General features: G+C 39.6%; 1 protein-coding gene across 1 annotated transcript in view; it reads left to right on the forward strand.

Moving 5' to 3' along the window:
• FARSB (phenylalanyl-tRNA synthetase subunit beta) overlaps positions 1–27,016 on the forward strand; it is a 34,838-nt gene continuing 7,822 nt past the window's right edge. The window contains exons 1-16 of the mRNA XM_063132217.1: positions 1–82; positions 2,695–2,750; positions 3,116–3,270; positions 5,067–5,139; positions 5,361–5,476; positions 6,301–6,451; positions 7,389–7,497; positions 10,156–10,226; positions 10,752–10,813; positions 10,904–10,955; positions 13,901–13,962; positions 14,501–14,708; positions 15,120–15,200; positions 17,835–17,927; positions 19,103–19,220; positions 21,408–21,560. Of these exons, the coding sequence (XP_062988287.1) occupies positions 25–82; positions 2,695–2,750; positions 3,116–3,270; positions 5,067–5,139; positions 5,361–5,476; positions 6,301–6,451; positions 7,389–7,497; positions 10,156–10,226; positions 10,752–10,813; positions 10,904–10,955; positions 13,901–13,962; positions 14,501–14,708; positions 15,120–15,200; positions 17,835–17,927; positions 19,103–19,220; positions 21,408–21,560 (1,618 nt within the window). The 5' untranslated portion in view covers positions 1–24. The remainder of the gene's footprint in view (positions 83–2,694; positions 2,751–3,115; positions 3,271–5,066; positions 5,140–5,360; positions 5,477–6,300; positions 6,452–7,388; positions 7,498–10,155; positions 10,227–10,751; positions 10,814–10,903; positions 10,956–13,900; positions 13,963–14,500; positions 14,709–15,119; positions 15,201–17,834; positions 17,928–19,102; positions 19,221–21,407; positions 21,561–27,016) is intronic.

The following is a 27,016-nucleotide window of genomic DNA, read 5'->3' on the forward strand; positions in this document are numbered from 1 at the left end:
GAGAGCCGTCCTCTCTTTCCAGCCATGCCGACTGTCAGCGTGAAGCGGGACCTGCTTTTCCAAGCGTTGGGAAGGAGCTACAGTAAGGAGGACATGGCCGAAGGGCCTGCGCGGAGGGTGCTTGGGGTTGCAGCCAATGTTAATCCTACTTAGAGTAGACCCATTTGAATGAATGACACTGAAGTTAGGTTACAACAGGGGCTACAATGCTTGGGGGCCTCTGGAGTTGAGGAAGCGGGAGAAAAGAGGCTGCAGGAGTGCCAGGACATGCGGCTTTTTAGGCCTGAGGGGTTGGTGCGGAGGTAGGGTGGCCACTTATAAATCGCCAAAATAAGAGGACAACGGAGGACAGAGATTGGCTAATATTTGCATATGCTGATTTATATGTATGGACGTATATTTAGAAAGCATTACTATGATTTCAGTAGAAATGCAATGAATCTCACCATAGGATGGAAGATACTAAGCATGGCAACCTGTTCAGTTTGCTGCCCAGGTGCTAATTGGTGTTGGACAACAGTTTGTATAGTTTATTATTTTTAAACTGGAATTGAACAAGACAACATTTCAAATGCAGTATGCCTTTGGCAGCCTTTCAAATAGAGGACTGTCCTCTGTAAAAGAGGGCAGTGGGTCACCCTAAGCCTGGAAACAAAACATGCGTAGATACGTTTTGGACTATCCTGTAGCCAATAGTTCAGCTAGGTAATTTTAGAACCTGGACTTAGAGTGCAATCCTATGCACATTTTGACAGGAAAAAACCCTACAATTCCAGTATGGTTGGCTGGGGAATCCTGGGAGATGCAGGACTTTTTTGTTGTCTAAAAATGCATAGAATCACACCTTTAATGGTCTTATGCCCCTTTAGATGTCCTTTAAATAGCAATGTGTATTACCTCATTTGTGAGGCACACAACTAACATTTCTCTTCTCTCCTTACCCCAATTTCATGCTTTACAACTGTTTCTGCATTCCTGTTATTTTAGAACAAAACTAGAAATACCTCAACCCATCTAAAAAACTGTTTGCCAGTGTTAGTTTTTTTAAAAGAAATACTCTGATCAATTTCACATTTCACATTTATAGCACCACAACTGGAATAAAATAGATCTTGCTTCTGTTCCCCTGATTCCTTCATCACTTGCTGCTCCTGGGGTGTGATTTGGGGGCGCTGTGAGCTGTGGGGCCTTGGACTTTGATCCCAAGGTCCACCGCTGCCTGTGGTCCTGATGATCAAGTCAATCTCTGATCTTGTCTAATTCCCTGTTTGATGCAAGGAGGCACTACTACATTACTGTTTTTAGTGGGTGGTACTTCTAACACCTGGAGTACGGTGAGGTACCATTGACTGAAAAGATCTGCTCTAAGTGTTTTGATAATTTATTTATTTATTTATTACATTTATATACCGCCCTGTAGCTGAAGCTCTCTGGGCGGTTTACAACAATAAGAGTTCGAGTTCTCAGGTATTTGGTGTCTATGTGTTTTTTCATTATATGTTTCAAGTGCAGGAGAGCCTAACTAGCCAATTTTTAAAGTTTAAAGCAAGTTTGCTGGGGTGATGAGAGTTGTGGTCCAATACATCTGGAGGGCATCAGGTTGAGGAACACTGCTTTAAAGTGTCAAATAGTACTTTTCCCAAGAGGACTTCACTATAGTTCTGTGAACTTCCTATGTATTGTAAAAAATCTTTTGGAGACTCTGCACTGGCTGTCCCTCTGTGCTTGTCATGTCCCCCCAGTTGTTGTTGTTGTTGTTGTTGTTATTATTATTATTATTATTATTATTATTAACTTTTGTATACCACCCCATAGCCAAAGCTCTCTGGGAGGTTTACATAAGATTAAAACACTTAAAAACAATATACAAAATTTAAAACTACCAAACTATACAACATACACAGAAACATAAATTTAAAACAACTATAAACAGCTTTAAAAACTAATCTAGGATCAGTGAAGCTCATCACATATTGCTAAATGCCTGGGAAAAGAGAAAAGTTTTAACCTGGCGCCGAAAAGATATCATTGTTGGCATCAGATGGGCCTTGTTGGGGAGATCATTCCATAATTGGTGGGCCACCACAGAAAAGGCCCTCTCCCTTGTTGCCGTCCTCCGAGCTTCCCTATGCAGGATAGATATTACATTGTTGAGAGGGGACTTTTGGGAGCCTGATTGGGGCACTGCTTGATCCTCTAGGAATGTGTAGAAATGTACAGGTTGGAAGTGGAACTGAGGAACAGAAGGAATCAACAGGGAAAATAAAATAAATGACATTCTTATGATAAGGAGGGTGAAAAAGAGGAACTCAAACAAGATATTTGATTTTGTAAAATTACATATATCAGAAACATACCTGTTGTCAATTAGCAGTTTGTAACCAAATGCCAAATTATCATGCTGGAGAAGCAATGTTGCATTATGACGTTAGCGGTCTTGGTAATCTAAGCATTATCCCATTACACGGGTGAAACAAATGAACTACTTAGCTTTATTTAGTCTTATCACTTTTTGGCCACCTCTGTCAATATGTATTTATCTATTATATTTCTATATCGGTCAATAACCATACACATAAACTTTTAATTAAATGCCAAGGTAGAATCAGTCACTCTTTTTAAAAGGACTGAACAATTTTGATTTATTGTAAATTTTAACACATACCATAACTTATCAAGGGAATTTCTTTTCAGCGGATGAAGAATTTGATGAACTATGCTTTGAATTTGGTTTGGAACTTGATGAAATTGTGAGTATTTGTCATTGCTGTATATACTTGCAAAGCTATTCAAGATCTAGTATGTGTGGTATAATCCAGCTGCTGTCCTACCAAGTTTTCTTCCTTAATCATTAGGATCTAGTTCTGTAAAAGGCTTATTATATTGAATCCTTAGAATAATTACTATTGATTCTAGACATTTTTTCCCAAGTCCTCAGTACCCTGTTCAACTTTCAAGGAACTGTCTGTTCTTACTCCCAGACATCAAAATAGTTGGGCTGCCTTAATAAACTCATATTAAGCAACTCATATTATTTCCCCATGTAGGTATAATTTTTTCAAAGTGCACAATTTCTAATATGCACTTTCTGTAAAGCATATTTGCTTCATTTCAGACTTCCGAGAAGGACATTGTGAGCAAAGAGAAAGGTGATGAGAAAGCAGAAGGTGCCTCAGACATCGTTCTCTATAAAATTGATGTTCCTGCAAACCGGTATGATCTGCTTTGTTTGGAAGGTCTAGTCAGAGGTCTTCAGGTCTTTAAAGAGAGGTAAAGTGGCACTTGGAAATGTTGTATTTAGATAGTTGCTAACCTGTATTAGTCACGGGCTCACTGCTTAGCAGCCAGATGAAACACTTCAACTTGTTCAGCCCCCAACAGTCTTTGCCCCTGTTCAGATGACATGCTAAGCCATGGTGGTTAAGTATTTTGAGCTAAACTTTATGGCTTAGTGTGTTGTGTGAACCATTCTTAACCATGATGTCTACAAAACCACGCTTTAAACATGCTCACTACCCATTTACTGCAAAACGGTTAGCAGGCTAACCATGGCTTAGCGTGTTGTCTGAACAGGCCCACTGTGTAACTTGAGAATAGATGAACTGCCTTAAGCAAGCAAAGCTTGCAATACACTAGGAAGCAATTGAATGATTTATACACATACTCTGGATGTAAAAGTAACACTTTATTCTCATTTTTCCTGTCTTCCACTGAGAAGTTCATTATAATTAGAAAATCATATGACTTGCTTTACTTTCAGTTTATTTAATTTCTCTTTGTATTCATTGGATTTTATTTATTTTTAAGCAATATCTTACTGCAAAATAGTGTTCTGTCACTTGTAACTATTTTAGACTGTCCCAGACATACATTTAATCTTATGCATGTTTTCTCTAAATTCAGTCCCATTGCATTCAAGAAGACTTATTATCAAATGTTCACAATTCATACACCTCTAAAGAACACTGATGTATTTTAATTACTTTCAGCAGCGACAACAAAACAAGTACTGGTGTTTCCAGTAGATTTTACATGCTCTGAAAATATTAAATGACAGTAAAATAAACATTTGGTGCTATTTAAAATATTTAAGGCACAGCCCAGCCTTGTCTTACATATGTTGGTGAGAGACTGATGGAAAGGATGCTATGTGCACTCCTTAGAGAAAGGGAAGATTTTCTCTAAGCACCACTACTCTCATACTAGTATAAATCCCATGTCGCCATGGGCACTAGTAGTCTGGGAATGGTCAGATGAAAATTTTATTACATTTTTTACCACCCAATAGCCAAAGCTCTCTGGGCAGTTCACAAAAATTAAAACCACGAGGAACATAATAAAACATCCAACAAGCTAAAAGCCCAAATACAAAATACAATATAAAAAGTTTGGCTATTTCCCTTGTGACTGAAGCAACTTTACATGGGATCCGCCACTGTAATTTTTAAAATAAATGAAGTTACTAAACGTAAACTTAAAATAAAATGTTGAAATAAATGTACCGTAGTACTTCTTGGAAGGTAACGTTAAGGGTAAACATGAAGCCATTTTTGTGTTGTCCTTGGCATTGCCATGAAGTTCTTCCTGGGAGGCAGGGGGTGCAGTCTCCCAGTGGTACTTGGTGCTCTACTAAATGAATCAGCCCAGAGTCGACAGTCCAAGGGTACTGTCTGTTGGAGTGGTGTGTTCCTTCTGGCAAGGAGGAGAGAACCCATGGATAACTCATCACCTCTGTTGCGGGGCCAAGGGGCTGTTATACTTGATGCACATCCCGGGATGGATGTGCTGAAGGACCAAGGAACATAGGATCCTATTTGTGGGGGGCAGGAGAGCAACTGAACAAACTTTTGTCCCTCTTTTTTTCTTTCTTTCTTTCTTCTTCTTCTTCTTTTTTTTTTTTTTGGCTATTAGAGCTCAGGCTTTGAGCTTCTTTGAACTTTCAAGCCAAAGTTTATAAAAAAATTAGCAGATCTCTAGTAATAAGTGTTATACACTAACATATTCTTATATAGATATCTGTAAATTTTCCTTTGATGTTACAAATATACTCTCTTTTAATGTTTCAGAATAAGGGCCCCACGATACAAAAAAATCATGCCACCCAGTGGTGAAATACAAAGGCTTACCATCACTGAAGAGGTAAATGAATCTAAACTATATCTCAGCATGATCAGCAAGATCAACAATAAATATTTGTCATAATTGTTCTTGAGCATCAATTTGTTAGAGGCAGGGGTAGGGTTAACCGACAGTGCTACAGCTGTTCGTTTTGATTTCATTGTAACCAGTGATACTTTTCCTGAAGATATATGTCCGAAAACACTGTGTCTAGCCTCTGATTGTACCTTTTTACATTGCAGACCACCCATGTCCGTCCTTATGCTGTGGCTGCAGTTCTTCGTAACATAGTTTTTGTCAAAGACCGCTATGATAGCTTCATTGATTTACAAGAAAAACTACATCAGAATATATGCAGGTTAGTTGGTAATAATTCATTCAGTCAATCAGGTATATTGGGGGGGGGGTTAATGATGAAATATCAAGCAATATTTTATAACTGTAATGATTTGCATACTGAAAGAGAGAGTCTTATACTTAGTAAGGAGTATTTTGAGATGTGTTTTTAATGATATTTTTAATCACTTAGTTATAAAGAATAAATTTTTGTATAACTATAGTTGAGAAAGCTTCTTGGATTAAAAAACCTTTTAGAACCGTCACATTTGATATGCATTTTATTGTGTAACATTGGAAGCTCATTTCACATACCTGTAGCACAAAATTAAGGGCACAATCCTATCTGGATGCCCATCAGACTCTAAACTCAGAAGCTGATGGGCATCCTATACAGAGCAGGAGGAATGTGGAGGTGATCTTTGCCTTCATACTTCTCCTAATCTGTATTTCATTTAGATGGACATTTTTGCCCCATGTAGCTGAGGTGCTGGGGAAGGGAGGGGATTCCTCATAAGCCAGTCTCCCAGTCTCCTCCCCTCTGTGTCCACGGGAATGCCCCTTTTATCTTCCCTTTGCAGTTGCTGGTTCTTCCTGTGCTGGCTGCAAGAGGGTGGGGAGCTCAGACTCCTGGGTCTGAGGTCAGATTGCTGTCTCTGACCTCAGATCCAGGAATCCAAACTACCCTAGACTCCAGACGCTGTCTAGGGGCCATAGGATTGTCCTCCCATGACTTCATATTTCTGTAAAGGTTCTGCACCTGCGTTTTTCATTAGGACACTATTTAATGGGAATTTCAGGTATGGCTTGCATCTTCATTACTTATTTGTCTTGTTTTTCTTTTAGGAAAAGATCATTAGTTGCAATTGGTACCCATGATCTAGACACAATCACTGGCCCATTCACATATACAGCTAAACCACCATCTGAAATTAAATTCAAACCCTTGAATCAGGACAAGGAATATAATGCTTCTGAAATCATGGATCTGTACAAGGTGGGTGCCTTCAAACCAGTAAAAGGGAGGAACTAGAAGGATTGCAAATGTTAACAGAGGTACACTGTTCACAATCTAGAAAATCCTACAAACTTGTTCTCTTTATGTAGTTTTGTTTCTCAGTCAGCTCTCCATACTACATTAAAATAAAATAAAAACCACCTTTGAAATGCTAGGAGTGCAAGGCACAAAGCAAAAATATATAGCAGCCTTTCCCAGCCTGGTACCCTCCAGATGTTTTGACTAGAACTCCTATCAACTCTAACCATTATGCATGCTCGCTGGGCTGATGGAAATTGTAGTCCTAAACATCTGGAAGGCACCAGGTTGGAGAAGGCTACTCTTGAGCATCTCTAAAGTAGCTTTCTGGACTGACATTTTGCACTAGATTTGGCACCAAAAGAGATTATTATTATGTTGAGAACATGTTTCTTAGGAATTACATTGTTGCAATATATCAAACAGACTCCATTCAGACACTATATGAAGCTGGGTTTTTCATTTCCAAATGTTTAAGAGGAAAACTATGCTTTAGAGCTGCTTTTCTGGCCTGAGTAGCAGTGTCAGTCCCAGCATGAGACCGAATACATTTTTTAAAAAGTTTAGTTCTCTTGAAGGTGCCTACATGTACCATTATAAGCTCCTGAAAGAAGATCACAACAACAGTTAAATACAAGGAAGAAAGTTAATATGTTTGGTGAATTGGACTCTGTTTTCCAAGTGTGTTTGTGTGTGTGTTCTTTAGCATATGACATGTGAAGTTCTTTAACATATGACACAATTTTGTACTAGGGATTGAAATGTATTTTAGAAGCATTAGCATTGTTTTCTGCTTGTTTAAATAAGATCATGATGCTGTAGTTATGAGATGATAACTTGCGTGCAGTAACTTCTGCAGAAAGAATTGTAAACATCAACTCATGTTTATTTGTTTTAGACGGATAGTCATCTTAAGCATTATCTACATATTATTGAAAATGAACCACTTTATCCAGTTATCTACGATAGCAATGGTGTTGTTCTTTCCATGCCACCAATAATCAATGGTAAGACTGTTCTTTGCTAATTTTGTGTTAATTTGCTGCTGCCGAGGAATGATATTTCCTCCCTGTTACAGTCTGGTGAAGTTCCTTGTGATGGTCATACCAGTAGAGCTATTCTCAACTTCTAATTGTATCGAATCTGTAATGAAAAAGGAATGAAATATTTTTGTTTAAAAGTGTAAAATTGCAACTTCTTTTAAAAATGTAAATTGTAAATGCAAGGAAGAGTTGCTCAGAAACAAATGAATCACATAGGTACTTGCCTGTGCCAAACTTGCAAACCATGTTTGTTGCTATGTAATGTGTGAAACAGCTCCAAGACCCCAATATTTTTGAGCCCATCTTTATAATGATATTGTAGAACTGCAGAAGTTTCACTCCAAAAAACATGGGCATGGATGGCAGTTAATATTTCCATTTGTTGGTAGTTATTACTTTAACTCAGAACAGTTGTTCAGTTTTATCATGTATCCTTCTAGTACTGAACATTGTTTTCAAATGTAGTAGCTTGCCTCCATTTATTTAAAAAGTAAGTTTAGTGTTTTTGTTTTTCTTTTGCTATGATAAAGTCATGACTGCAATCTATTAAGACAGTCTTACATAACCATATGATGCTTTCTAATTGTCAACTCTAGAAATGGGGGAAACAACTCTATGTTGTAGCCAATCTCCCCTTACAATTAGACAGCCATGGGAGCATGGTGCTGTAATACTAAAGATGGGCTGTGGAAGTATTGCGTATTGGTTTCAGAGAAACGTGTTTGTGCATAATGTACTGGGATGAATTGATGTGAAAGGATTTAAAACCTCTTTGTGGCTAACCCATAGGATTTCATATGAACTTCATGTGGGCAACTTTTTTCTCCTGTGCTGCTTTTTCCTCTTTGTCTGGACCTATGTTCTAAAATATATAGTCAAAAGTGTTTACTGACAGATGAAATAATTCAATGCAGGATTTAATGAGGAAAACAAATGAAAACTAAATATATTTTTATTGACTAGGAATATGCAGTTCTAAAACCAAGAATAGTCTTGCTGAGGAACATTGAAAAGTTGAGGAGTTTTTGGTATTCATGGTTGAGTAGAGGATAGGGTATAAGAACAAAGTATGCACTGAAGTTGTTGAAATGATCTCAAATCTGTGTTACTCAGAACAGATCTTAGATCATTTCAACAACTTCGGTCCTTTTGGGCAACGTGCAAGCTTGAATTGTTCAGTGTCATCATTCAAAACATTTAATATTAATTTTATTTAGAGTATTAAAACATATCAATTTTGCTGCGTGGTTTTATCCTGGTTGTGCTTTTTATATTGTATTTTGTATTTGTGTTTTTAACTTGTTGGTTGTTTTATGACGGTTTTAATTTTTGTGAACCGCCCAGAGAGCTTCGGCTATTGGGCGGTATAAAAATGTAATAAATAAATAAATAAATAAATAACATATCCAAAGCTGTGTTATATCCCAGGATGGTTCACAGTAAAACTTCATGAACAGAAAAATACAATAAGCAATAACAAAACATTTTTAAAAGCACTTAAAGGTGCAATTCTTTGAATGTTCAGACAGGAAAAAGTCCAACAAGTCCTGGCATTCCCCAACCAGCCATGCTGGGTCGGGAATATTGGGGGTTGTAGGATTATAATTTTTTGTCTAAACATGCATAGAATTGTGCCCTAATGATGTTCAACTTCTTGAGTTGTTTGGGATTGATCTTAATACCCATCATTTCTTTAAATCCTATCATCTGCATGTACTTAAACAACAACACTCTCGTCTTTAGAGAAATATTGATTAGTAATCTACAGGCTCTTATGCCTTTTCCAGCTTCAGGAAATACTGATGTATCCTCAAAGACAGCATATTTCAGGTGCACTCTAACCCTTGACTTCTTGCTGAAGAAGTATTACTTAATGTATTTTGAATTATGTTTGCTATTGTTTTCAGCTGGATTTAAATGCAAAGCTCTACCATGTTTGTAAAAATGAATGCAAGAGCAGCAGTTGACACCAAAATCTTAAAATATTAGCTTTCCACTAAATGTGCCCTTCTCCAACGACTTCTTTCCCAGGCCCTGGTTCCAAAACTATATATGTAGGTTTATCCATACAGATGTGTTTTCATAGAACCTATTCAGACAACACAGTAAGTCGTGGTGGTTAAGCATTTTGAGCTAAACATTATGACTTAGCATGTCGTGTGAAGCAATCTTAACCATGGTGGCTACATAACCACAGTTTAAACATGCTCACTAACCATTTGTTGTGAAAGGGTTAGCAGCATAATCATGCCTTAGCGTGTTGTCTGAACAGGCCCAGTGTTTCTTCCTGACAGCAGCTCAGCTCTAGGAACTGAATGCTGCGCTGCTCCTGGAAATGAGTGCAACTTTATCATACATCCTGTTGCACAGGATGAGCAACTGTGGATGGAGGAGAGCAAGAACCCTGGCTGGACACTTGCATGCCCTTGTGCGTGTCTAAAAAGGCTCCTTGGATCCCAGCCCAGATGCATATTTGTTATGTTGTATCATCAGGTGTATTAGTAACTCAGTGAAGGTGCTGTGTAAGTAATAGAAGGGTCTCTGGGCCTGTCCATATTTAAAATAAGAGGTCAACCTGTGCGACATCAAACAGCTTCAAATATCTGTATCTGTATTTTCTAGGGGACCATACAAAAATAGGTCTTAACACCAGAAATGTGTTGATTGAATGTACAGCCACAGATCTTACCAAGGTAAATAAGCTTGATAAAGAAGCAAAATATAGAACAAAAGTATAATTTTGATTTGCAAAGTAACATGGAAATAATGCATCTTTGATGCTAACCATAACTTTTTGCATATATTGATCTCCACAAATACGTCCTCAGCAAAGTGGATGTGAGAGTTCAGGTTGATGTTTTACAAAGGGAGCCTATTTCTAAAGCCACTGGATTGTGGGACACTGTTGTTGGGCTAACCTTTGTCCCTCTGGAAATTGAATTTTAGATCAGTGATCCTTATAGGACCACGGCCAGTCAAAGCTCTGGTCTTCCGGCAGCCTCTGAGACACTCACCTCATCTTGTGGAGCAAATCAGTCAGTTTTAGCCTGTGGAATTGGGTTGGGTGGCTTCCCCACACTCCTTATTTTGTGGAAACTGTTATTTCTGAAAATTAATGCACTAGGTTAACTTTTGCACTGTGAACTAACATTGTAACTTTGCATTTATAATAAATCACATATCTTAATCTAAGAATGAGCATATTGTCTGTCTTTTAGGCAAAAATTGTCCTTGATATCCTCGTCACAATGTTCAGTGAATACTGTCAGAAGCCATTCACGTGAGTCAGTAGGAACTCTTTTATTTGTAAATATGTTCATTTCCTTTTATATCCTGTACTTTAAACATGTTTGCTTGTTTCCCCCCTTAGTGTTGAAGCAGCAGAAGTAACTTATCCCAATGAAAAAAGCTACATCTTTCCAGTGAGTATTACAGAAGTAATAAAATTGTAGCCAATTAAGGGTTTTTATAAATACAAGGTTCTTGAACACTTTTTTAAAGGAATCATAAGTCAGCATATACTCATTCTCTGCCTGGTTCGCACACAGGGCCCTCTAAATTCCATTCCTAATTTGTTCTCTTGCATTCCTTATTTACTGAGTCCAGTTTAAACTATTTTCCCACAACTGTCCCACTTAGCATCTTCAAGTACTGTGTTGGCCCAAGATGTACTGCCTGGAGTGGAGCCCAGTTGGTGCCTTTTAACCTCTCCTCACCCGAGTCAACACGTACAAGAAGACATTGTGCCATTGGACACTAATTCCTGTCATCAACTGTCCTCCCTCCTGTTGCACCTGAAGCAGGTTGCTTCACCCACTTGTATGGCTCTGTTTAAGTAGGCTTTCTGGTCTTCCAACACACTGTGCATTGTGCACCACTGGGTATGCGAGAGGAGTATACACTCACAGACCCAAATATTTAGTCCAACTTCTATAGGGGAGATACATTCCATTTTTTAGTTCTGTACTGCATACTCTGTTGCTAAAGTGGCATCCAAAGCAGCGTACAGCGACATAGAATAGTATAAATCAAATAATAAACATAAGCATAACCATAAATAACCATATTCCGTTAAAACATCTTTTAAAAACAACCCAAAGAATGGCTGGGAACCTCCCATGTGCTTCTATAGTCAGGGGTGTGTTTGTTTTCTCATTGAGCATCAGCAGGCCCCCATGCCTCCTAGAGTGCCTCCCTAGAGAGGGCTCTCTGACCTTGGAGTGGAATGGGTGCAGAAGGCTGCTGCTGGAAATGGGGGGCTGAAAAGCCCCCATGTGTGAGCAGCGCACTGTGGGTGCTTTGATCTTAGCCTGTATCAATAAGGAATTAAAACCAGATCCAGCCCTCTTCAGCCAGCACAAAACATCTTGCTAACAAGCTAGGTTTTAGCTAACTTCTGAGATGCTTGCAAGGGAGTGACTTCCAATAGTAGCATGTTCTAGAGCATGGAGGCCATGACAGAAAACATGCATCTCTCTGCCCTCACAATCCTCACTTTTGTAAAAGCTGGGAGACACAGATCTGAAGGAGTGCAGAGGGACCTATGGAAGTAAGTGCTCCTTTTAGTAAGCAGGCTTCAGACTGCCTAGGTTGTTAGAAAATAATGGCCAGTAATTTGAAGTGGCACCAGCAGCACATGGGAAGACAGTGCAATTGATCCAGCATAAGACTGTTGTGTCCCATGGCTAGTCCCTTTCAAAAGGTGAGAACATAAGAAGAGCCATGCTGGATTAGGCTGAGGGTCCATGTAGTCCAGCTGTCCATTCACATAGTGGCCAACCAGCTGTCCATCAGGAACCCGCAAGCAGGATATGGGTATAACATCGCCCTTCCGCCTATGTTCCCCAGCAAGTGGTGTATGTAGGCTTACTGCCTCTGATACTGGAGGTAAAACATACCCATCAGGACTAATAATCATTGATACCGTCTCCTCCAGGAATTTGGCTCCCCCCTTTTAAAGCCATCCAAATTAGTGGCCATCACTAAATTCTGCAGTAGCAAATTCCATAATTAAACTCTGCACTGTATGACGAAGTACTTCCTTTTATCTGTCCTGAATCTTCTACCAATCAGCTTCATGGGAAAACACTGGGTTCTAATATTATGAGAGAGGGAGAAAAATGTCTGACTATCCATATTCTCCACACCTTGCATAATTTTGTATACCTCTGTCATGTGTCCACTTACCCTTCTGAACAGTCTTCAAAGGCAGCCCCACATAAAGCACATTGCTGTAGTCAGTATATTACCAAAACAAGGATGACTGAAGCTAAATCAGTCGGTGAGAGGTGCCACCTGAGAATCCAGTACCAAAGCAGTTTTGTTCAAGAGTGCATCTGTTCTATGCACCTTGTCCTTTTAGGAGGAGTTTAATCCTGTCCAGGACTGAGAGAAGCGGAAGCCCTCCAGACCTAGGCTTTCCTATCATTATAACCTCTGTCTTGTCTGGGTTAAATTTCAGTTTGTTTATCCTCATCCAGCCCATAGTTGTGATCATGCATTCATTGAGGGACTGAACTGCTGTTCCTGGATTTGTTGAAGATTAAAAACAGTGCTGAGTGCCATCAGCATATTGATCACATTGCACTCTCAAACAGCTGGATGATTTATCCATGTATATAGATGTTAATCAGCATTGAAGACAAGAAAGACCCTTGTAAAAAAGTAGCTGTCAGCATAGCTCTGAGAAGGAAGAAAATGGTCAAGAGTTGGTTATGATATGGCTGCTCATTGCGGGAACTTCTGAACCCGATGTGCTACACACGCATTTCACAGCAAGAGAAACTGTGTCAGTTAGCCCACATTCATTTCCCAGTGATCTGCTAAACCTTGGCAGTAGAGATAGACTTGTGTGTAGTGAGCAGCTCAGTTAGGCAGGGGGGATAGCTGAAGGTAACGTATTTGTTTCCCAGCCTGCTGGTGATTCTTGTGTAGTACTGCATATAGAGATGGAAAAAGCTTCCTAAAGATTCTTTCTTTCTCTTGTTAGGGTAAGACTATTTGTCCCTTTGCAAAGGTGGTATCAGTTGGATTGTGGAGACTAAGGGTCTTGACAAACCACAGTTTTCTGATTAAATGGTGAGAGACTTTAATAAAGTGCTTTTTCATGCAATGAATAATTGAGGATATTTTGATGGCCGCCAAATTGGATGGCTTTTAAATATGATTGCACTGATTCATGGGGAATATGCCTATCCATGGCTGTTAGCTAGCCTACTAAGAATGCTTGTGATTAAAGACAGTATACCTCTGATCACAGCCTGGTGAGGTTGAACAACTTTTCATAGTTACTTTTGTTATGCGAACCAATTCTTAAGTTCTTAGACTGAACTGACGTCTGTATTAAAATTTCCCTCCTTCTTTGTAGGAGCTGGCTTATCGTCGTGAAAAGATAAAGCCCGAAATAATGAACAAGAAAATAGGAATTAGGTATGTTAAATATCTCCTCTTTTTTGAAAAATGCACATAAGCATGCCAGTGACAGCATTTGTGTGACATTTCTAATGCATGCTACATTATTCAATTTTTAGCATGTAGTAAAACTAGGCAGAACTGGTCACTTGACAACTCTTCCTGTTTGAGATCTAGGATATTTTTATTCCAAGTATTCTCCTATAGTACGCTGTAACTATGAGGACTTAACAGCTATATGTTGAGGGAATACATTTGGTTGGAGTGGAGGGGAGTTAGGATACTTGCTCAAAATGCCAGTGGTTAGTATTTGAAAACTATAAGGCAGATTCCTTTTAGAAATTGAAAGTTCTTATGAATTAACTCCACACCAAGTGTCACAACGAATGGCATTGTACTTCTGGAGACAACTATTTTATGTCCTCGTTTGATTTGTGAGGGCGTTTTGGCTATTTTGGAGCTATAGTGCTTGATCACTGCAAATGAAAGGCAGTGGCTTCAGAATGAAACCATGTGACATTTCCTCTTTAAAAAATTGCTCTTGCTTTTGTTTTAGTGAGACTCCATCAAGCCTTGCAAAGCTGCTCACCAGAATGTGTTTGAAGTCACACGTCATAGGGAATGGGAACAATATAGAGGTCGAAATCCCTCCTACCAGAGCTGACATTATCCATGCGTGTGATATCATAGAAGACGCAGCAATAGCGTATGGCTATAATAACATTCAGATGACTGTTCCGAAAACATACACCATAGCTAATCAAGTAAGATTGCACCCTTAAGTAAACAGTCTGTATTGTCGGTTAAAAGGCTAGAGGTATGCCAGAAGGGTTCTTAGAAGAAAACTGCGCCTAAGAATTAAAACAATATTCTGTCCTGTCTTGTAACAAGGGGAGCTTACCATAGCAAGGATACAAAACAGATGCCCAACTGATCTGAGAAACTCAAACGACCTGCAGTGAATGGGCTTTCAAAAAAGGCAAGGTTTAAACCTGGAGGCCATATTAAATCTCGAACCGGGAATTGCATTTCCTCCGTAAAGACCAGATGTAGCTGGTTGGGGTTACCTTGTTTTTCCTTTTTTTTTTTAAAGGGCGCATAGCAGTCATCTCCATGATTTTGTGATATTCATTGAGCTGAAAGTTTTTTTAAAAAATGTTTTCTTTCCTCTCTAGTTACCTCTCAATAAGCTCACGGAACTTCTGAGGGAAGATTTGGCAGCGGCAGGCTTCACCGAAGCACTAACTTTTGCTCTGGTGTGTGTTAAAGATCTATTTCTGGAGGTTAAGACTTCAGTGGCAGAAGCTGTATTTTACAAGGGTGTCGACTGCAGCAGTGTTTTCTGATTGTTCTATCAGGTCTTGATTTTACATGACCCTACACTAGTAGTGGAAAGTAATAGTTGTTCTGGTTTTGAGCTTTAAGACCCAACATAACTGACCTTGCCCTACTCACTTTGCTCTCTCTCTCTCTGCGTAATCTAATCAGGAGGTTGGAGAAAGAAAAGCTGTCTTCAATACTCAGGTCTTCAGTGCAGAACTGAGACCAACTGAGAACATCTATTCTGAAAGGAAAATAAGTTTACTGGTGCCGCCTTTTGTGTCAGGGGAGTTAAGTCATGACTGACTGCTCTGCTATCTCTTGAACAGAAAGGAACTTCCCAGACCAACATCTATGTTTGTTCTGATTTTGTAACGTGTATATCAAAATGTGGTATGTCAATAGATAACAGAGAAGGGAAGTGATCAGCTAGAGTCAGGAGGTAAACACTTCTTTGTGAGAGGGGGCAGTCTTAGCCACTTTGAAAAAGGTAGTTATGAGACTGCTTTTCAAGAAACACTTGTGCCCTGAGGATTGTGATAACTGGCTAGTCAAATTATTGGATGAAACTGATTATCTAGATTTATCTCCATCTGGTTTTAGACTCGGTTTCAGCATAGAAACTCTTTTGGTCACTGTGATGGATGATGTTTGCTGGGAGAAGGACTGGGGAAGTACGACCCTGCTAATTTGGCTTTTCAGTGGTTTTTGGCCATCGTATCCTGGATAGGCTATCTGGGCTGCCACTTGCGGGGTTGCCCCTACTTGGATGGCCAAATGATACTGGGGGACTACTGCTCAACCTAATAGTATGGGTCCCTGCAGTGCTTCATGTCTTTCCCCCTGCCTTCTGTAACCTCTACATGAAACTGTCAAGTGAGATCATTTGGGGATTTGAAGCAAAGTGTCTCTAGTATGCTGATGACACCCTCTCTACCTTTCCCGTTCATTGGCATCAGGTGAGGCTATGGAAGTCTTTGGGTTCAGTAATGGACTGGCAGAGGTTCTGTGTTAGGTCCTTCATATGACCAAGGCAGTGGAATCCAATCTGTTGTGGATGGGGTTGTACTCCCCTTAAAGAACCAGGTTTGCATTTCGGGGATGCTGTTAGCCCCGGCGCTGTCCCTTAAGGCCTAGTTGGTATCTGTGGCGCTGCATGTCTTTCAGGCAACAACTGATGCACTAACTTGGACAGAGAAAGCTTTCCATTTTAGTTAGCTGCTAGGTTGACTAACTGGAACCCATTATAGAAAATGTCTCTCAGCAGTTCTTAAACAGCTACACTGGTTGCTGTAGATTTCCAGGCACAATTCAAAATATGTGTTGTTACCTGTGGAGCCATAAATGGCTTGGAACTTGGTTACCTGAAAGACTGCCCTCTGCCTTGCAAATCTGCTTCAACCTTCTGATGGGAGTTGTAGGCCAAAAGATCTAGAGTGACACAAGTTGTCCACCCTTGAAATGGACAGATAACATTAGTGATATTAAACTACAGATTGGCCCAGTTGGCTTGGTTCCTGTTCTGATTATTCCTAGATGCTTAACTTAAGTATGAGATGTCTCAGATAATTACTCTGTCATTTACATAGCCCTCCATCCTATTGTGTATTTTAAACTTGCATTAGACTGTGCAGTCCCCTGTCATTGTGTATTGCTATAGTATGCGAACTGTACACATATTCAATCCTACATGCTTACTACTAATACACGCAGTCTTTCCAAGTATTAAAGACGGTTGTATTGTGTCAACATACATATAATGCATGGGACATGGGCAAGCAGGTAGTCCTGCTATGTTTGACATACACATTTTGGTGAAGATATGAATAAGCTGTAGTTTATTTAGAAAGCAAGTAATAGTGGCCACCTAAAGCAGTGTTCGAGAAAATTCCTAAAATTGACACAAGTATGTAAACTGTGAGCAGTATTGCCTCTGCTGTTTCCATTGTGCTTATGGGACACACTGCTTGTGCAACTGGGCTTTTGCGCATCTAAAAATGACTCAGGAAACTAGCGGATACAATTGTTTCCAGATAGGAACACGTCAGTAGTGCTTCCTCCCTTGAGCTCCACTGACCACCCCTATTCTGGAAGCAAGTGGAAACACTAGTTTTAGATTACTTTAGAACCACAAAAGCCCTGTGGCATCAGCTGTGGGTCCTACAAGCACATGCATGCAATATAATATTATTCTGTATTTTTAATATCCTGTATTTGAAAATTGTATGGGCTTTTCAGTAGGAATTCATATTAACCTCAGTATGGGCGGTATAAAAATGTAATAAATAAATATAAATATAAATATATAAATAAATGTTTTAATCCTGACATATTAAGTGATGTTATCTCCAGTAGTGATTTTTCCCCAAGTAAACAAAGCATAAAAATGGAGTATTACTGAAATACGTAATACTGTAACACCAAAGCTAGCATATCACAGGACCATCAGAACTAGTAGCCATTGATAGCAAAAACTCCCAAACAAGGCTATCTAGTTATTTTTGCACTTGAGTTAGAATTCATGTGGTTGAATTAAAATCATTTGTTTTCTTCCCACTGGCAAATCTTAGTGTTCCCAAGAAGACATTGCTTATAAACTGGGGATTGACATCTCTGCAACCAAAGCTGTACAAATAGCAAATCCGAAAACAGCAGAATTTCAGGTGAGAACTACAAACTCAGTGCTAGCTCATATTGCTTGAAAATTTAAAGTTGGGATGGGGAATGAGTATCCTCCAGATGTTGTTGGGCTAGAACTCCCATCTCCCTCACTATAGGCTATGCTAGCTGGGGCTGATGGGAATTGCCCCATGTTCTCATCTGTGAATTGACTAATGAAGAGCTTTGGTTTACTGTGGCATTTAAGAGTGAACATAAGAAGAGCTATGCTGGTATCAGACCAAGGGTCCTTCTAGTCCAGCATTCTGTTCGCTCAGTGGCCAACCAGCTGCTCACAGGATTCCCACAAGCAGGACATGAGTGCAACAGAATCCTCCCACCCATGTTCCCCAGCAACTGGTGTACACTGGCATACTGCCTCTGATATTGGAGGTAGCATATAGTCATCAGGACTAGTAGCCATTGATATATAGCCTTCTCCATTAATTTGTCTAAGCCCCTTTTAAAGCCATCAAAATTGGTGGCCATCACTACATCTTGTGTAAATGAATTCCTTATTTTTAACTATGTGCTGTGTGAAGAAGTCCTTCCTTTTATCTGTCCTGAATCTTCCACAATGAAATGTGTAATTGTGCTGCAATCCTAACCCCCGGAACTAACTCGCAGGGGAAAGTTAGGAACAGAGGGCTTTAAAAACAAACAGAAACACTGTTCCGGCAGGCGGACAAACAGAAAATTTCCACCCCCACCTTCTGCTTTGGCTGACACAAGCCAGCAGGACTAGTCCAGGTGGTAGAACTGTCTTGTTGCTCCCTCCCCTGCCCCAATTTAGGATTGCTGTGTTCATTTCAAAGATCTTACTTTATCGTTCTCAATTTTTGTGGTCCGTTCTGATTATCTTTTGTAATACTTAACTTCTTTGTTGGATTCTCCAGTTAATTTTACTGAGTTTTTTCAATGAGATAAGATTTTTGGATAATTAATATAGAACACCTTTCTAAAAAAATGATTTTCCCACGAGCCAGTGCTGTGAACGTTGAACTTTGTTGGCAGACTGTAAAGGGTTGAGAATTGCTGTGGAGTGAGGGACAAACAAGGGAGAAATTAATATATTTCCTGTCAATGTTGATATTCCACTGTTGTCATGGGCTGCTCTCCGGTGGAGATGTTCTTTCCCATAGACAAGCTTAATATATAAATTTCTCTATGTGACCTGCAGGTGGCACGCACTGCCCTCTTGCCTGGACTCCTGAAAACAATTGCAGCTAATCGGAAAATGCCTTTACCTCTGAAACTCTTTGAAATCTCTGACATTATAGTGAAAGATTCCACCAAGGGTAAGAGAATTTCTGTGTAACACTGATGTCTTAAAACGTTAAGGACATGATTGAGTCCTCCACTAGTGCAGCCCTCACTACAGAGAGGATTCCTATAGGCATGACAGAGCCCAGTTTTTCCTCTGCCTGTGCTCATGGATGGATGTTAAGAGGGAATGGAAGCCTGTGTCCAGCTGCCATATCCCGATCCAGCCCTTCCCATATCCAACTTGTACCCCTTGGTGCAAGTTACGAGCGTACATACATGCACAAACTTCCCATTCCTCCTTAAGTCCTTTTGAACTGGTTAGGCACAGTCATGTGTGGACATAGGTGTAGAGGGAGCGTCAGGGCTCTTTTAAGTGCCTAGAAATCCTTTGCACGTCCTTTGTTAAAATTGGGAGTATTCAGGTAGTAATGGCGTAGGAAAGATGTACTTTTCCAAAATACAAGTGTCTTATAGATTTTGTGTTGCTAGAGGGCAGCATCTACCAGTTTTATTTCTCCCTGCATTTTCCCAGCTTGTGAAAGGTCAGTTAACTGTCTTGCAAATTGCATGGAACAGGATCTTCAGACAGCACTTTGAAGTCTCTATGATACATATGTAATTTATGCTAACATACTTGGATGTTCCGTTTTTTTAAAACATAGCAGAGTTGTTTTATGGAATGATGCAATAGGTTTCTAGTTAGAGTGAATTGAGGCTCGTCCAAGAAAGCTTAGCTCAGGTTTGGCAGCATGTCTTCCGTGTGACCTTCATAACCAATGAACGTCATAACCAAGTACAATATTTCAAATCTGCCTGTCATTATTTTGTGGGGAGAAGCTATAGCTGTTAGTACCTTCTAATTAAGATCCAGACTATGGGCCTAGTCCTCACTGTGGTGGTAAACCTGGACCCGAGCTACTTCAAACTGTAGGTGGAGACTTACATTTTTGGTTGCTAGAGGGCAGCACACACCAGTTTTATTTTTCATTGCATTTTGTTGGCTTAGCTCTTCCTCTGAATAAGCTGAAGGGAATCTTGTGTTTGTGCTTCCCCTTCCCTTCACTCAGCTGGGAAGGAGGAGCTTGGCTGGGTGTGGAGAAATGTGCATAGGGGGACATGTTTCTCCCTTTCTCATAATACTAGAATCCGGGGTCATCCTACGAAGCTGATTAGTGGGAGATTCCAGACAGATAAAAGGAAGTACTTCTTCACACAGCCATAGTCAAACTATAGGATTCGCTACCACAAGATGTGGTGATGGCCACCAATTTGGATGGGTTTAAAAAGGGATTAGTCAAATTCCTGGAGGACAAGACTGTCAATGACTGCTATTCTGGATGCCTCTACAGTACCTCCAGTATCAGAGACAGTAAGCTTTTGTACACCAGTTGCTGGGGAACATGGGTGGGAGGGTGCTGTTGCTTGTGGGTTGCCCGTCAATATCTGGAGGGCCACTGCATGAACAGAATGCTGGATTAGATGGACCCTTGGTCTGATCCAGCATTGCTTTTTCTTATGTTCTTAATTCTGGGAGCCTCCACTAGTGGTCTGACATGGTACAGTTCAAAAGCAGGTTTACCAGTGCCGCCAGATTTAAGCCCAGGAAAGAGTTTTTTTTTTTTTAATTATTATTTTAAGAAAAGTTATTTCATTTCATTCACTTCATTTATTATATTTCTATACTGCCCAATAACAAAAGCTTTCTGGATAGTTTCCAAAGATTAAAAACCTTAAAAAGGCATTATACTTAGTATAAAACCATTTATGTACAAACAGTCAACACACGCAAAGACACACGTATATTAAAATAATAATAATAACGAACAATAAGAAAAATCTAGAACTTGATTTAAACCTCATCATATGCTGTCAAATGCCTGAGAGAAAAGCTAGCCATGTTGGCACCAGTTGTGCATTGTTGGGAAGATAATTTCATAATTGAGGGGGCACCAGTGAGTAGTCCCACTCCCTTGTTGCTGCCTTCCAAGCCTCCCTCAGAGGAGGCACCTGGAGAAGTTCCTTGTAGTGTGCAGTATGTCCATGCCAGGAGACATGCTCCATCAGGTATTGTGGAATTGCGTATGTTCCTTTGGATCTATACCTTTTGATCAGTGTGTAGGTGTAAATGAACGTTGATACTAAATGGGTTTAAATCAGGCAATGTCCTTTGAAATGCAGTCTTTACAAAGTTGATAACTTTGGCTTGCTTTTTTTTTTAGATGTGGGTGCAAGAAATCAGAGAAATTTCTGTGCTGTCTACTATAACAAAAACCCTGGTTTTGAGATAATCCATGGATTGCTAGACAGAGTCATGCAGCTCCTGGATGTCCCACCAAGTAAAGAGAATGGATATTATATTAAAGCAACTGAAGGTAAGGAAAGCTTAGACAATGCACACAAACCTTAACTTCTTGTCTGCATTGGGCCAAATTGCAAGCCCACCTGGACAGTGTCTGATTCACTTCTAGATACTGGACTTTGTGTGTTTAGATTCTTGACTGCCTCACTTTCAGTGCCTTTTCACCAAATGCTCTGATTGCTCCATTTACTCCCTACATTAGCTCACTATGACCTGGCATAGTCACTTGGTTGGGGAAGGCTGTTCTGTAGCATTTCTATTGCTGTTAATCATAGTTTCTCTTAGGCTTAGTATTTAGTAAGCCCCTGCACAGATGGAAGGATGAGAGTTTGCCTTGTATGCTGCCAAGTTGCAAGCGCAATGATTTGGAGCAAATGGCTTGGAACCTAAGTAGCACAAGCAGAAGGAAACTTAAGGCCACTTTCCTATTCCCTCTGGCCCTGTGCATTCCCTGCAGAATCCTCTCTGCAGGGTCAGGGGACCCTCTTGTACAGTGAGGGATGGGATGCAAGAGCCCACTGCGGAAAGGGGAATTGGCCCAAACAGGGCAAGGACCAGCTTGAGTGAGCTGCATTTTGTTCGCACAACTTAGGATCCAAGCCACTGTGTAGTTCTACTGATGCAGGAGAATGATCTTGCTAACAGTGCAGGCGCTTTGTGTATTGTTTATTTGTACAAATGTATATACTACTGAAGATAAACATACCACATTGGTGTAAAACATTAAAACCACTATATAAAACCATTAAAATTGCAACAATAATTTTTCATCGCAAGAGTTAATGCAGTGTTGCTCCGCAGCTTTTCTTGTAGAGTTTCAGATGTTTGTGGAGCGTAGGAGCTCTTTACTTTGTACCATGCGACTGAAAGATATGTAGAGTTGAATGTCAAATGGGCTATAGTATGAGGCCAGGCTTTGAATCAAAAAGCATTAGAATGAGTCATTTATTTGTCCTAGTTCAGAATATACCATATATATGACTTCATTTTTTTTAAGTGAGATTTATATATTTCTATGGGATGTGTTTATGTTTTTTTAAAAAATGTTCCTCCACAACTCCTTTTGTCTTGCAAAGTTATGTTGAACTATAAATTTCTAGTATCTTCCTTAAAAAGAAAATTAGAGAGCTAAAAGCTTATCTATGTGGTTGTCAAGCAGGCATTAAAATTGTACTATAAATCAGTGTAAAGATGTACGTATGTATGATTCCTGTAGTTAGTTTAATGTATGTGTTGCAACGGCATACATCAGATTTCTGACCAGGTTAGAAAGCCTGAGTTAAAACATTGTGCATTTAAAATATAAAACTTTGCTAAAAAGTATAAAATTATCTGACTCATTTCAGAATTTAGCTAGAGAAATAAGGTGTCTGTTTACTGTATAGGTTCATTCTTGTTCCATATGTGCAAGCCACGGCTATTAGATCACCTTCTGTTACAGTAATACGTAAATATCCATTAAGTTAATCTTGGGTCGTAACCTTTTTGCCCTTATAGCAACACCTGTGCAACTATTGCAGATGCTTGAAAATATGGGTGAAATTGTGATGTTCCCCAGGCCTTCACACTAGTGTTTAGTGTAACTGGAGCCCTGCAATGTATTGAGGGAGAAATTTAGCCCTGAGTGATCAAGTGTATTACAAGATGAAACCTTGCTCATTTTTAAACCTTGCTCATTCTGGGACAACCCAAAATATTTACTGTCTGACACTTAATGGGATCATAAATACATTTTTCCAATTTAGCATCCTTTTCAGAAATGAAGGATTAGATCTAGATTAATTTGGTCATGCTTTAGTCCCATTGAAATCAATGGGACAGATTAGTCGACGAACTTATGCCCCATTTATTTCAGTGGGACTAAAGTATAGCTAACTTAGTCTGGAACCAACTCTAACAGTACAATCCTATACATGTCTACTCAAAAGTAAGGATGTGTTCAATGGGACTTACTCCCCGGTAAGTGTGTGTAGGATTGCAGCCCTAGTGGTTAAATGTTTGCCACTTTCTATACGTGTTGCAATTTCTTTTCCCCAAAGCTGCAAACGAAAAGCTCTAGACTACTTGTGTTCTATGTAGTTTAGAGGCCATCTTTTTTTTCTTTCTTTTTTTTGCATGCCCTCTTTAAGCTCTGTCTTCATTGTCTGGATCAAAACTGCAATGCATAGAGAAATGGCAGGTCTGACTAGTTCAGCTGGCATGACAATAGAATCTTAATCTTAGGGTTCAGGGTTCTAGTCCCTTTCTGCACATGTCCTTTGTTCTGGCCTGTATGTGCGGGAGGCCTGCTTCTTTCTAGACTCAGAGAATAGTCTGAAGGTACATGGTGCAGCTCTTCTACTCAAGCTAAGCAGGTCTGATCCAATAAGCTGCCGAGGTAGGAGATCATTTTGGGACCATGTATAAGCTTCTCAGAGGAAGAACAGGGTTGGGTAATAAGCAAAATAATCTTCTCCTGAACTTCACAGAGAGCTCAGAGCAGAAGATACCTCCCTATCATCTTCAGTTAATAGGATATCTGGCAATTGGGAATGATCTCTGCCTCAGATCTTAAAGAGTTGCTGCCAAGTCAAAATAGATGGGCCAATGGTCTGCCTTGTTATAAGGATCTTCATATATGTGCATGTCTGGTGTTGTCCTAATAACTAATTAGAGCTGCCTATTATGCCTGAATTCTTAGAACAATGACTAATTTCAACTATAGCTTGTTTAAACAAGGTAAGATCAAACTGTGTTTTATGATCCAAGCTTATTTGAAGAAACCAGAGGTTAAATTAACCAGAGCTCTGTGTTCAAATGTTAACAGGGAATTTTGGCTGGTTTCAAACTGGATCTCTTCCTGGTGGCCACACCTTAGAAAAGGCGTGTGTGTGTGTGTGTGTGTTGCGTGTGTGAGCCTGAGGCTTACTGTTGGTCGTGCATATATTCAAAAACTATGGTTTAATATTACATGTGAAAAGAGTCATAAACTACAATTTTATTTTCCCTCTCATATCAAAACGATAAATTAGTGTGGTTGTTGAATACTTTAAATTCAGGCCAAAGCTTACATTCGTACAGTCTCTCAGAGGCCATACTCTAGAAGTGTGTGTGTGACTTCATCCAGGATTTGTAGTCTTCTACAGTTTTGCATATTAATATATTTGTACAGAACTTGGTGCAATAAAACGTTAGGGGTGGTGCAGACCTTGGAAACCCTTAGCTTTCATAATTTTAAACTAGATTCCTTGTCCATATGGCTACAAAGAAATGTTTTAAAATGTGCAGACACCATGCATGAAAGACTCCAGTGCAACGATCAGCATTCTGCATGACCACAATCTTTGATGGCAACCACTCATTTTGCTGTTAATATGCATGGTGCTGCTATTTCTAACCTGTCTCTTTTCTTCTACCCTACTCTACCTTTTACTTCTCCTTATTAAAAGAACTGAATTAATTCTGGATCCACAAGCACTTTAAATATGAATTGAGGTTGTTGATGAAAAAAAGGAAACATTTGTGTATTGTATCGATTTGCAACATTTTGAGTGCAATGCAGAATGTTCTGTGTTTCGGTGCAGAAAATGTCAATGTTGCCTTTGTCTCCCATATCCCTCTTTGTAAAATCTTTATATAATGTTCAATTCAAAAGTCTCCATACCAAAGTACATTTTTCTCAGTGCGAACCAAATATTATTTACAAGTTCATTTATTATTTATTTATTGCATTTATATCCCACCGTTTTTCCTCCAAGAAACCCAAGGCGGTGCACATAATCCTCCTTCTCTCCATTTTCCCTCACAACAACAACCCTGTGAGGTAGGTTGGGCTGAGAGCCTGTGACTGGCCTAAAGTCACCCAGTGGGTTTCCATGGCTGAGTGGTGACTAGAACCCAGGATATCCTGACTCCCAGTCCAACACTTTAGCCACTTTACCACACTGTCTTAGCTTCTTCTGTTTTAAGGATATGATAAATGCAAATTTTGAGCATCATCTGCAGAATGAATCTTCATAGTGAATCTGTTCTCTTAATGCAGAGTTAGGGGTTTCTTGGCCTACTACAGCTTTAATATTTTACTATTTTAACCAACATTTCAATACATGTAGCATCTGAGTGAATCAATGCCCGACAAAAATTTTCTCTTCAAATTCTAAGTGAATGTTCCAGATTACGATGTCCAAAATCATATTTAACCTTTTCTTTTCCCCTGCCCTGCTGCCTGGCCCATAGGATTGAGAAATCTGTACAACGTTCTACTGTGAACTGAACGCAAGTTGAGTTCAACAGCAGCCCTGAATTACAGGAAATGTAATATTAGATGCTTTAAAGAGATGTCTAATATTTTTTTTGTTAAAATAGATTTGCTCCTCTCTGTTTTGGGGCATCTATGCTATTCATTGCATTTTCCAGTTATTTTGGTGAAAAAGAATAATAGAATAGTAGAGTTGGAAGGGGCCTATAATGACATTGAGTCCAACCCCCTACTCAATGCATTTGGCCAAGACTTGTATTCTTTTAGTCCTTTAGTCAGATTTTCATCAGTTCTCAAAATGTATCTACTATGTTTTGTGCATGAACTTGCAGCCTATGTTGCTTTTCTAGGATCATCCTTGTGTGAACATCTTTTCTGCAGGTTCCTTATTCTGCCTGAATAATACAAATACGCTTTTAAGCCTGTCCATTGAGATGAAAATACCTACTTTTAAGTCTTGGCCTTACTTCTCTATTAATTGACAGAGTTGTATTATAATGCTAACATGGAGTTGAGTGAAATGCATCACGATGTTTGATTGACAGTTCCTCCTCCCCTGGTTCTCCCGATGGTATCCCATCAGCCATTGTTGCAACAAAAACAAAAAATCCCAGTGGCTCTCCTAGAGTGACACTCTCTCCTTTTGCCACTCTTGCCAGGGAACTCTGTAGCCAGTGGGAAAAGTCAACTCAACACAATGGGAAAGCCCTCCACATAACACGCAACACAACGGTTATGCAGGAACTCTCCTCTGCACAGCGTGGATATTCTGCATGGAGTGTTTTCCAAAAAAACTCCACTGTTGTGTGGAGTTTTCCCACCAGACAACACATTTCTTAATGGTGGTATAAAAACTCTACCATGGAGTTCTAAAACCACTGTTGAGAAGCGTGTTGTCTGAACTGAGCCCTACTCTTTTCTATTTCTGGCCTCCATTTATTTAATTGAAGGTGTGGTGCAGTGTAGAAAATGCTAATGACAATAAACTATACTGACAGCTTTTCATTTAAGGTATGGTTGGCAATCAGACAGCTATTACATCTGTTGGAAAATGTCCTGCACATTTGCATTACCATAAAATTTATGGCATAAATGAAAACAACATTCAGGACTGCAAGATTAACTTTGCTCTAATGTAATGAGAATCTCAATGTCATTTGGGACGAACAACTAGCCAGAACCGTTGATCATACTCTTCTGAAACCTCAGTAAATACCTTGAGCAGTACACCT

Source organism: Elgaria multicarinata, chromosome 8 (assembly GCF_023053635.1).
Source record: "Elgaria multicarinata webbii isolate HBS135686 ecotype San Diego chromosome 8, rElgMul1.1.pri, whole genome shotgun sequence".
NCBI classification, from domain to species: Eukaryota; Metazoa; Chordata; class Lepidosauria; order Squamata; family Anguidae; genus Elgaria; species Elgaria multicarinata.